This window comes from Engystomops pustulosus, chromosome 1, assembly GCF_040894005.1.
Source record: "Engystomops pustulosus chromosome 1, aEngPut4.maternal, whole genome shotgun sequence".
In the NCBI taxonomy this organism is placed as follows: Eukaryota; Metazoa; Chordata; class Amphibia; order Anura; family Leptodactylidae; genus Engystomops; species Engystomops pustulosus.
In genome coordinates this window covers 114,576,793-114,589,695 of record NC_092411.1, presented here as the reverse complement: position 1 = coordinate 114,589,695, position 12,903 = coordinate 114,576,793, and the positions used below count along the sequence as shown (strand labels likewise).

General features: G+C 41.3%; 1 protein-coding gene across 1 annotated transcript in view; it reads left to right on the top strand.

The window, feature by feature from the left end:
- PCSK5 (proprotein convertase subtilisin/kexin type 5) overlaps positions 1–8,185 on the top strand; it is a 254,780-nt gene extending 246,595 nt beyond the window's left edge. Inside the window, exons 35-37 of the mRNA XM_072150928.1 lie at positions 1,369–1,469; positions 2,909–3,086; positions 6,622–8,185. Of these exons, the coding sequence (XP_072007029.1) occupies positions 1,369–1,469; positions 2,909–3,086; positions 6,622–7,031 (689 nt within the window). The 3' untranslated portion in view covers positions 7,032–8,185. The remainder of the gene's footprint in view (positions 1–1,368; positions 1,470–2,908; positions 3,087–6,621) is intronic.
- The last annotated feature ends 4,718 nt before the right edge of the window (positions 8,186–12,903 follow it).

The window sequence follows — 12,903 nt, the reverse complement described above, 5'->3', positions numbered from 1 at the left end:
TTCAGCTCCATACAACACAACTCCACACTGTGCACCTAAAATTACCACAGTCACTTACAATGGAGCGTGTTTCTGATATATATTATCCTCACAACATGACTGAACTATTCCCCACATAAAATATCCATTATATATATATTAAAATGATAGTATATACAGCACCCACAATTCATTAGGTGCCTTAATTTATCCTCCCACAGCAATGAACAGCCTCTCCCCCCTGTATACACAGACTCTTCTCCACACTGAATACACAGCCTCTTCTTCCCCCCTGTATACACAGCCTCCCCCCATGTATACACATTCCTCTCCCCCCCCCCCCCGTATAGGCAACCTTTCATCTCCATCCCCCGTATACATAGCCTTTCCTCTCCCCCCCTGAATACACATCCGGCCCCCCATTTACACACAGCCTCTCTCTCTCAGTATACATAGCCTCTCTCTCGCTGTATACACTGCGTCTCCCCCCCAGTATACACAGCCCCCCCCATATAGACAGCCTCCTCCCCCAGTATACACAGGCTCTCCTAGCCCCCCTTTATACACAGCCTCTCCTTCCTCCCCATATATACACAGCCTCTCCTCCCCCTCCATGTATACGCACACAGGCTCTCCAGCCTTCCCTGTATACACATCCTCTCATTCCCCCCATGTATACATGTACAGCCTCTCCAACCCCCCATGTATACATACACATCCTCTCCAACCTCCCCTGTATACACAGCCTCTCCTTCTACCCCCTGTATACACAGCCTCTCCTCCCCCTGTATACACAGCCTCTCCTTCCACCCCCTTTATACACAGCCTCTCCTTCCCCCTGGATACATAGCCTCTCCTTCCACCCCCAGTATACACAGCCTCTCCAACCCAACTTTACATCGCTGTCATGAATTTCCAGGTAAAATCCGGCGGCAAAATGCAGCTCCTAAAAGGGGTCTGCAATCTGCCGCCTGGGGCGGGAAATTCACTCCGCCTCATGGCAGATGCGGCCTGCATCCAGCTAATAAAAAGGAAGAATTCGGTAATGATATACCCTATAACCTCTATGCAAATGGTGTGGTCTTATAGTAGTCAATATTAATGATGACATACTTTCTCTTATTTAGTTCATTAGTAAAGTAACAGAATTAAGCTGTAATAAAGGGACTGAATTTTTGAACTGAGCCCCCAAAACTGTCACTTGCCTGCTTGTCACTGCATCCTTAGTGATACAGGACAACTAGAAGACAGTCCTAAAACACATCCTAAGCAGACAGAGGAAGATAATCACACTGATACAGCTGCACTGCATTCTGCTAAATAATTATAGTTTAAGAAACACTATATTTTTTACATGTATAAGTGATATTTGTATATTTTTTTCTTCAGGTTCAGGAGCTCTTCGCTGCACATCCTGTGTGTCTAGCTATCAGTTCTCCGGAAACATTTGTCACTCCGTGTGTTTTCCTGGAGAGTTCAAACGTACACAGGTAAGAGGAAAGAAAGTTAGGTGTCATACATCATTACCAAAACTTGTGTCACAGGATGAATTTGATTTGGGGTTAATTGTGACCTAGATTTTTTGTGATTTTTCAACCCCTATTCAGGGTATGGATTTTGCTGTAGGGAACAATAAGGTCCCTACATCTAAGAACACAGTGACAGGTGGGTCAAGACACACTTAGTATAGCACCAAATGTATAGACAGAGGCGCAGTCAGGAGACTGTTGGCACAGATTTATCATTATGCAGAATGAATGCACCACTCTTTATCTCTATCTTAGGAGCTCTTATGCTCTTGACATAGTGATAAGGGTGCATTCCCAAATTTAGCTTTTTAAATGCAGTTTTTGATTTCCAAACCAGGAGAAGCACCTCTCAATTATATGTTCACACCCATTATGATCCAGCCTACTTTTGCCTTCAAAAATTGTGTCTAAAAAACTGAACTTATGATCGCACCGTCAAGCCAGTTAACATCGTCATTAGGCCTTCAAATACTTCCTTCAGTTATTCTGAGCCAAAACGAGAAGTGGTGATAGATAGTCTATGCAGAAAAGGGACGAGTGCAGCTACTAGGAGCGTGCAGCTACCTGGAGCTGTACGCTGAAGATCTCGTAGAAGGAGGCTCCAAAGAGGCTACTAGGGAGTGGAGTAGCCGTGCCGTGTAGCATCAACTCTGGCTACTCCACGCCCCAGTAGCCCCTTTCAGATATTTGCATATTAGGTGATAAAAGATTTATAAAGTTACAGGCCACTCAAGGATTAGCCCTAAAAAGGGCTCCCATGTCATTCATTAGTTGATTGTGCCGTAATAGGTAGATCCGAGATGGTAGGTTTCCTTTAACGAGATCTTCACCTAACAGAGATGAACTAGGCCTTGTGTTAAAGTCTGCCGAAAAAGTTGCAACTGATTCCTAATTATTTCCTACATCGGGAGGGCACTATTTGAATTATCGCAAGTTATAAATCAAAGTAAATGAGTCCCATGGTAGGAGAATTGAAAAGTGTTGAGGGTGTGGTAAAGTTGCAAAACATTGGGGCAGATTTATCAAGCTGTCTAAAAGTAAGAATATTCTTAGCCCATGGCAACCAATTAGAGCTCAGCTTTCATTTTACCAGTGCTCATGGATATTTTTAATGGGAGCTGTCATTGGTTGCCATAGGCAACTAAGAACCTGAAAAGTGAGCTAGATTTCACCTTTGCCATGTAACACACTGCTTCATCATACTTGGGTTCATGATGATCATCAAATTGCTGTAGGGAGTTTAGATACTTTTTTAAATTTATGGCAGCATTTTACATTGAGCCCATCCACCATGCATTTCTGTTGGAAAGACATCAGATTGTGGATGCTATAGTAAATGGCCATTATTATGTCCTATAGCTGAAAAAAGTGTAAGTACTAAAATGTTTTGTCTTTTAAAGGATCCAGATGAACAATGTGAGAAATGCCATGAAAGCTGTAGTGAATGTAAGGGGCCTGGGCTTGAGAATTGTACTGTGTGTCAAGCAGGCCTCTCCCTTTACGTAGATGAAGGGAGATGTGTGCATTGCTGCGGTGCCAAACCAGAAGCGGAATGCTGTGACTGCACGGAGATACTGGGTGAGATGATAGTTCAAAATAATAATAATGATGACCATTTGTGTGATATGAAAATTCCCTTTGCATACGCCTTTATTCACAATTTCAACATACAGGCTTCTAACTGCTTCAAAATAGTATGTTTTGTAAAGTTATCTTACAAAAACTCACAAACATACTGAAAGCAGTAAGTAAAAATAGAGACACTATCCATTGAATTCATCCATGGTCATATGTCTTATATTGTACAACATACACTCACCGGCCACTTTATTAGGTACACCTGTCCAACTGCTCGTTAACACTTAATTTCTAATCAGCCAATCACATGGCGGCAACTCAGTGCATTTAGGCATGTAGACATTGTCAAGACAATCTCCTGCAGTGCAAACCGAGCATCAGTATGGGGAAGAAAGGTGATTTGAGTGCCTTTGAACGTGGCATGGTTGTTGGTGCCAGAAGGGCTGGTCTGAGTATTTCAGAAACTGCTGATCTACTGGGATTTTCACGCACAACCATCTCTAGGGTTTACAGAGAATGGTCCGAAAAAGTTCTGTGGGCGGAAATGCCTTGTTGATGCCAGAGGTCAGAGGAGAATGGGCAGACTGGTTCGAGCTGATAGAAAGGCAACAGTGACTCAAATCACCACCCGTTACAACCAAGGTAGGCAGAAGAGCATCTCTGAACGCACAGTACGTCGAACTTTGAGGCAGATGGGCTACAGCAGCAGAAGACCACACCGGGTGCCACTCCTTTCAGCTAAGAACAGGAAACTGAGGCTACAATTTGCACAAGCTCTTTGAAATTGGACATTAGAAGATTGGAAAAACGTTGCCTGGTCTGATGAGTCTCGATTTCTGCTGCGACATTCGGATGGTAGGGTCAGAATTTGGCGTCAACAACATGAAAGCATGGATCCATCCTGCCTTGTATCAACGGTTCAGGATGGTGGTGGTGGTGTCATGGTGTGGGGAATATTTTCTTGGCACTCTTTGGGCCTCTTGGTACCAATTGAGCATCATTGCAACGCCACAGCCTGCCTGAGTATTGTTGCTGACCATGTCCATCCCTTTATGACCACAATGTACTCAACATCTGATGGCTACTTTCAGCAGGATAATGCGCCATGTCATAAAGCTGGAATCATCTCAGACTAGTTTCTTGAACACGACAATGAGTTCACTGTACTCAAATGGCCTCCAGAGTCACCAGATCTCAATCCAATAGAGCATCTTTGGGATGTGGTGGAACGGGAGATTCGCATCATGGATGTGCAGCCGACAAATCTGCGGCAACTGTGTGATGCCATCATGTCAACATGGACCAAAATCTCTGAGGAATGCTTCCAGCACCTTGTTGAATCTATGCCACGAAGAAATGAGGCAGTTCTGAAGGCAAAAGGGGGTCCAACCCGTTACTAGCATGGTGTACCTAATAAAGTGGCCGGTGAGTGTATAACATTCACAAATAATATACTGTATGCACATTTTTCGTGTATCCCCTTAAACCAAATATACTAGTAAACCTTTTATGTTGAAGGGTCCATAGATTCTGTATGAAAGTAGAATAAGGGGAGGAAGGAGACACTTAAAGGACATCCAGGACCACCAGATTATCGGTCATTGACGTGAGCCTGGGCGCCACAACCATGCTGCTGTTGAGACAATGGGGCTCATTTACTAAGGGCCCGAATCGCTCATTTTCGTTGGGCTTCCTGAAAATAACCTGTTTGCGCTGTTTTGCCCCAGGTTTTTGGTGCACACGATCAGATTGTGTCGCATCGCCGCCGGGTTTCATGCGACGGAAAACGCTGTATTTTTTAAAAACAAATGTGTCACTTGACACGCACTTACATGCACCAGGAAGAGGATGGTGGACCTCGGCGCAGCAGCGACACCTAGTGGATATTGGGCGCACGACCTTAGTGAATCCCGGCATGCTCCGAATCAACGTCGGACAACGCGGTGGGGGATCGCGAATGGACCGGTTAAGTAAATGAGCCCCATTGTGCAGTGTCACTGCTGGCCTCTGTCCGTTTACAGAGGTCAGCAGTACTGTCTGAACCACTGCAGTGTGTTTGCTACAAAATTAGTTTCAGTATGTAGGCACATGGAATTAGTTGGGACAGGGGTCATACCCGGGGCCTATATGAAGATCTGCCATGAGTTTTTTTTTTCAAAAAAACTCTAGATCAATAAAGTTTTGTTGAAACTAAAAAACAACCTCTATACTGACCTTTGGCTTCTTCTTCCCGGCATCGTCTTCTCCTTTCGTCCCGGGCGCACACACTATGACGCGGTGTTGTAATACGGAGAGATCTCTGCTTCTGGACATTTCATTAAAGGAGGGGATCTCTGCTGTGGACATTTTATTAAAAGGGGAATCTGCTTTGGACATTACAATAAAGGGGGCATCTGCAGTGGACATTTCTGTAAACGGAGAATTTGCTGTGGACATTTTTTAAAGGGGGGCTCTGCTACAGACATCTTATTATAGGGGGCTCTGCTGTGGACATTTCATTGAAGGGGGGCTCTGCTATGGACATTTTATTAAAGGGGGGCTCTGCTGTGGACATTTTATTAAAGGGGAGCTATGCTGTAGACATTTCATTAAAGGGAGCATCTGCTGTGAAAATTTAATTTAAGGGGGACTCTGCTGTGGACATTTAATTAAAGTAGCAGCTACAATTCCTACCCTAGGGCTTATACTCAATCCAATAACTTTTCCCAGTTTTTAGTGGTATATTAGGAGCCTTGGTTTATACGCGAGTATAAAGGGGAGTTCAGCTGCAGAGCGCACAGAGGCTGGGTCAGCCAGGGGCAACATCCACATCTCCTACACTGTCTGGGAGATCTGGTCTGGATGGTTTCATGCAGTTAGGGAATGCGATTGACTTTTCTAAATAGATGGGTTATAAGAGCAGGTTTGAAGTTCATCATTAAATTACTTTTGTGAACAGTACAAGATTAAGGAGTGTATGTAATGTAGAGTAGTACTTAAGTCCTAATATCCGGGTACATGTTGGTTTGGACGCTGCAGAGGCAATTGTCGTGTAAACAGACCAGGGCCCATGGGACACTTAATCCGTGACTGTCACCATGTAAATTTTTGGGGCTTTATTATAGCAGTACTTTGAAATCACAGAACTAAATATGACTGCAGAAATAAGTTTTCCTTGTTACAAAGTTGGCCCTAATTGAACATCGAAGTAGTATTTATACACATGCTCCTTCCCTCTATACAGAGAAACCTAGTAATTATACACATTCTCTCTCCGAGTATACAGAGAAGCCTAGTATTTATACATCATGTATTTTCTATGGGTCATATCCGTTCCTGGTTTTGGCTGATTTACCTGCCAGTACCTTTGTGTGAAAATTTAAAGTGTATGCAAGGAGTACAATGCATTGAGGGATTGTTATTTTGGGTATATACAAAGAAGCCAAATAATTATTTTCACATTTTGGGTATATACAAAGAATCCTGAATATACAAAGAATTCCTTTCACATCATGTTCATATTAATGTAATTCCTGTCATTTGATTCTATTTTTAGATGAATGTATCCTGATAAAGGGGATCTTAGAAGAAACAGCAGACCATAAAAAGGCAGCTCTGTCTGCGGCAATATCCATCCTGCTGGTTCTTATAATTGTAGCTGTTGTTTTCCTGTGGAGACGGAGACGTGCAAAAGTTTTGACTGTTAAAGCCGGCTATGAAAAATTGCCAGACCAATCAAAATCCTTCCAGTCTTTCAAGAACAGTAGAGAAAGCACCTCCAGCTTCCAGCAAGACCACGTGATTGAATACCATGATCGGGATGAGGAGGAAGATGATGATGACGATGAAGATATTGTTTACATGGGACAGGATGGAACAGTGTATAGGAAATTCAAATATGGACTTCTAGAAGACGATGATGATGAGGATTTAGAGTATGATGATGAAAGTTATTCCTTTAGATAGCTGTTAGCTTACTCTGCAGCTTACTCTTTAGACTACAAATTCAAATATATTCATTGACGTTTTTGCTTTCATATGGTTTCGGTTTACATATATGGTACGGTCACACAAGTATAATAGTGGCACATATTTTGCACCCAAAACTCCCAGGCCAAATTCCAGGTCACATGATTGAAGAAGAAACCCCAAATCCTTACCATAAATAAATCCTACACTTAGTTGACCCTCCCCTTTAATAGCTGTCGAATAAGCACTTGTTTGGTTGACAACACTTTCTTCTAAATCTTCCCATTATTGATACAGGCTAGGCATGCATGTATTCTGATTAAGGTTGGGGTCAAAAGCTAAAGCAAAAATGATGAGTCCGTGGAAATCCAACGTATCCCACCCTTCTCACCCCCAACATCTCCCTTACACATTAGATAATCTGCCGGTCTTTCAAATATACATATTTATATGGCTAGTTTAACAGTATCATACATCCCTATAAAAATCTGCTGAGATTTGCAGTTATAATACAGGCATAAAATTATTCTTGTGTGAATCTGGGTTGTATCTTTTTACATTAATGTCCCACATGTCATGAGATTTATTCTTCAATCTGTTAAAGCTGTATATACCAGTTTTTCATACATAAAACATTAGTATTCTACAGCCTTCACAAGAATTGGGCAAGTTTTCATATTCTTCAATTTGACCTTAGCACATTATTATTTTTGTCAATATTTTATTTCAATATTTGTAAGCCAAAACCAGGACTGGATCCTACAAAGTAAAGTACAATGGATCGACTTTTATCCATTCTTTGTTTTGGAGTCACTCCTTCAAAATACTGATGTAAAACATTGACTCAAATACAATGACCCAAGCATTATTCTGTACCCTCTGGTCTCTGAATATGTTGTTTAAAATTGTGACATTTTCTTAAACACTCCACTTCCTCTTCATACATTTATGAAAAAATGTATTTGTTGAAATTGTGAATTGGATTTGGTACACCCCCTCGTGAAAGGTTTGTAATACTATAAAAACAATTCTAGTGCTTTTTATTTATTTTCAAATTCCAAGACATAAGAAAACATAAATAATTGGTTGAACAAGAATCTTTGGCAGTCTGTGTGGTTCCACTATCTTAATGAAAAGTGCAAATCTTTATACATCATGTATTTTCTTTATGTCATTTCCATTCCTGGTTTTGGCTGATGTACCTGCTAGTACCACTGTGTGAAAATGTAAAGTGTATGCAAGTAGTACAATGTGTTTAGGGATTGTTATTTTGGGTATATACTCTTATACATGTAATAATAATAATCTTATTTATATAACACCATCAAATTCCGTAGTGCTTTACAAATTCTAGGAAGCATATACAAATAAAATAAGACAGTACAGAGTAGTGATAGTCATATTAAACAATTGGAGTGAGGGCCCTGCTCCAAGTATAAGCCGAGGTTGGGAAATGCATTGGTCACAGACAGTATATAGCCAGCAAGCCCCCTGTAGTATATAGACAGCCCCCTTTAGCATATAGCCTGTCAGACACCTTTAGTATATAGCCTGTCAGCCCCCTGTGATATATAGCCAGCCCCCTTTAGTATTTAGCCTGCTAGCTCCCTTTATTATATAGCCTGCCATCCCCTTTTAGTCTATAGCGATCCATCCCCTGTTAGTATATAGCCAGCCCCGTTTAGTATAATGCCAGCCAACCCCTGTGTAGTATATAGCCCTCACTCGCTTCAGCTCCAGATCAGTTACACACGTCCAGACTGGCACATGCTATGATGTCAGTGGCGGCTGGCGTATTAGCTGTACGCCTACTGCTCACTGACCTGCCACTGCCGGTGGAACAAGAGAAGACCTGCGGGGGGCAACGGAAAGGTGAGTTTTGACTTTGTTTTTCTTGACTTGAGTATTAGTCGAGTTTGAGTTTCTCCGCCACATTTTTCGTGCTGAAAAACTCGGCTTACACTCGAGAATATACGGTATGTATTGTCCTGGCTGTACTTCACAGCTTTCATCAGCATGCAGCAATGTCCTCAATACCATACACCTGATGAAACTCAAGAGCACCTCCGGAACATACTGCAGTCGACCAACAGGAGGAACGCTCATGACAAACAGATACTGACATCTCCAGAATAAGGAGGTACTCAACAGACATCTCTAGGAGAAGCCTGACAACAATCCCTACAGGAGAAAAACGAGAGCCCCATGGTCAGCAGCCAGGACCTAATATCAGACAATCAGGACTTTATGGGATTTTATTTTATGAAAAGTTTTGTAAGACAATTGGTGTCTAAATGCATTTTGCACTTCTACCATGTTCCATGTTTATTGTTTTATAACATGATAAATTGTTTTCAAATGCTTTTGGTTACCAAGGAAATGTTATCTCTTGGCAACCTCTGTTTCCATACTTCTACACTAGTCTTCTCTCAGTAGGTAACCTTTAGAACTTAAAGGGGTTGTCCCAATAGTCTAACTTAACCCCTATCCAGAAGATAGAGTATAGCTAGCTGATTGGCGAGAGTCTTACTGGTGGGATAGATCACAAGAACATAACCCCTAACCCTCCAGAGAACAGTGTTTCGGTTCTCAGTGATGGGTGGAGTGGTAGAATAAGCATGCTTTCTAGCTCTCTATTCAATTGTATTTGATTTATGGAAATACATGTGTGTAGCAATCTGCCATTGCCGACTGCTCCCATGGAGAGTGAATGGACCAGAAGGACAGGCAGGCACCAGGCCACTCATCAGTGAGAAGAAGTCCCTTTCTCGTGGTCAGACCCTCACCGATCAGCTAGCTATCCCTTATCTACAAGATAATTTTAAGTTCAACCCTGATAATCTTTTTTTCACAAATCAATAGCTCTTGGGATGTATAACAACTTTGGCTATTATCTTGATGTGCAGAAGTTTCCTCCTCAGTTTAGCCTGGCTCTGTAGTAGCTTTTTCTCCGGTGGTTACATCTAGAGATATGGTTTCACAAAGGGGAGGTCCTGCTCACACATGAGTGAGGAGGGGGAGGTCATGTGCTCTTTGTGTATAGCAGAGTGTATTGAATCCAGTAGAAGCAAAAGTGTCTTAAACAAAATAGTGAGGTACAAGAACTCCCTGTTCCCATCAGTCCCTCCACCAGTCTGTGATTCTATAGAATATTCTCAGTCTCTTCTGCAGGCCCTCCCCCATCTTCTGCTCTCTGGGCACTTTTTGCACAGTACAAATAAGTAATTAACCATTAGTTCTCACACATTACAAAATTTACACTTCACTTACACTTCTGGTTTCTGCTACTTATTACATGCTGCATGCTCATCCATGTGATGAAAGCTTCTAGGCTAATCACCATATAGATTATGTATGTACACTATGCAGGGTTCAGCTGATTTATTTGTTGGAATGTCACTAAATATTTAGCTAAATTACTTAAAAGGAAACCTACAATCAGGAATTACCAATGAAGGTAGATGTGATGATAGGTTTCTCCTCCTAAGACCCAAACTATCTTTCCCTAATCCTTTAATACGTCCTAACCTGAAATAAACTTCATCTAACTAATATGCATATTTTCAGTAGTTTTTTTTTTTTTGTCTTCAGCACTCACCTGCCAATGACAAACATGAGCTGCAAACAAGTCCAGAGCACTTTTAACAGGACACAAACAACTAACACTGTCTATTCTGTGACACTAATAAATCTGGAAAATTATGCTTCCAGTTCAAGTCAACAGTTTAATTAGTACAAAAATTACAAAAAGTATATTTCTTTTAAAAACTATTCATAAATAGTGTTCACTGTAAACCTGTATGTTTTAATCATACTGATAACCAGTTATGGAGATTGCAAAAAAAAAAAAAATATTTAGCTGTTATCTATTCATTCTTACTTTATCTGATAATATAAGTGATCAACAAACCATCAAAAATGGTCATAAGTAAGAGCAACTTGGTCCGATATAGGTCAATACTTGGCACTATTTGTGCATCACAGATTAGCCACTTACTTGTCCTCCTTTTAGTCCGGTAAGTGGAATACTCATGGAGCACTGCAGAATTCTCAGTAAGTATAGGTAGGTGTAGAGGCACGCCTTCTTGGAGTCAGCTGATGTCCCACAGGGTGGGAATGTATCATTAGAGAGGCATCCTGTGCCAGTTTTTAGACTGTCTTAGCAGCTCTATTGCATGTCATAACTACAGGGGCGGACTGACCATAAGATCCACCAAGAGAAATCCTGGTGGACCGACGGAAAAATAAACCATGTACTCACCTTTCCGACGGTCCACCGCAGCTCCGCTGATACAGTCCTGCTGGCAGTGACAGCTCTGTGCGCACCAGCGTCGCACAGACTTTGATGTTGACAAGTGGCTGACGTCAAAGTCTGTGAACCACCGCCATGCACGGAGATGTCACTGCCGGCCGGACTGTATCAGCGGAGTTGCGGGTGAGCATTGGAAAGGTGAGCACACGGTTTATTATTTGTATGCACTGGGGTGGGGGAAGAGCGGCCTTATACAGGAGGGAGCTGGCTGGAGGTGTTACATGACAAAGTAGTAGTGGTAATAGTTATATTCCTGTACCTAGTGGGCAGTATTATAGTAGTTATAGTCTTGTACATAGGGGCAATATTATAGTAGTTACATTCTTGTTTATCGGTATTGTAGTAGGGCGTTTTTTTGTGTATATATAAGGAAGTATTAAGTTGTGTTCTTTTAAAAAAAAAAAAAAAGCTTTATTCCTGTACAAGGGAGGCAGTATGAGTCTCTCTACACTGTACATGTTGATTTAAACAATCTATAAACAGTTTGTGTAACTACACCCACATCATATGGTCACGCCTACTTGTTTTGACCACCCCACAGAATGGGGCCACTTTAACAGTTTTCTACAGGGCCACTTTTAATTCCCAGTCCCCCCTGGATATCTATCATATTGGTTTAGGCTGCATGATAAATGTGGCATAAGAGGTGCCTGCAGTGGATTAATTGTAAAATTTGGACTACGTCACAAATTTTTGGAGTTAGGGAAACTAGTTCTAAACCATTTCCTGGGACTGATGTGGATATGCACCAAAATTTACACACCTTTCACAAATCTGCCTTGCAGTGCAAAACGGCCAATGCACCTCCTCTATGAGTATTCTTATATTAAAAAAAAAAAAAAACCATTACACACCACCATGTCCTATATTTGTCCAGTATTTGTTCTATCAACAACTATAAACATATAAATTATATGTTAGCAATTTGACGTACCTGTGGGAAAAAAAATAAATAAAGTTACCGGCTTCCAAAAAGTGCAAATCCACATTCATCTAAACAATGCTAAACGCACAGTGCTCATTTTGAATTTCTATGTGTGAATGAGGCTTTTGTATACAGAGGCTCAGGCAACTACTACAGCACTAATTGCTTTCTGTAGTGGACAAGACCACAGTTGATGTGCGGTCAACTGTGGGCCTCCGTATATAAACAGATACCAGCAATAACTTAGAAATAAGCCATATATTTAAAAACACAGTTGTGGAAATGGTCATCATATGATGTACTTAAGTTTATCTTAGTCAAGGATCTGTCCATATGATCAATTTTTATATGCTTGAGAACTCCCTTTAAAACCTGAACACTGCATAGAGCGCACGGTGTCAAAACATGAAATGGCACACCTCGTATTTAATTAAAATATCCATTTAATACAATTACATGCATTGGGCGTATTAACCATACACAATAACTTTTCGCAATCAGTTACATACAGGCAAGGCTCAATCTCTGATCAATTAACTCTTCATTTTCTATGCCACATACAGTTTTTGGCAGTGAAAACAAATTAACATTAAAATAGCATATGAATCTCATTTTAAGGCCCCATTTACACA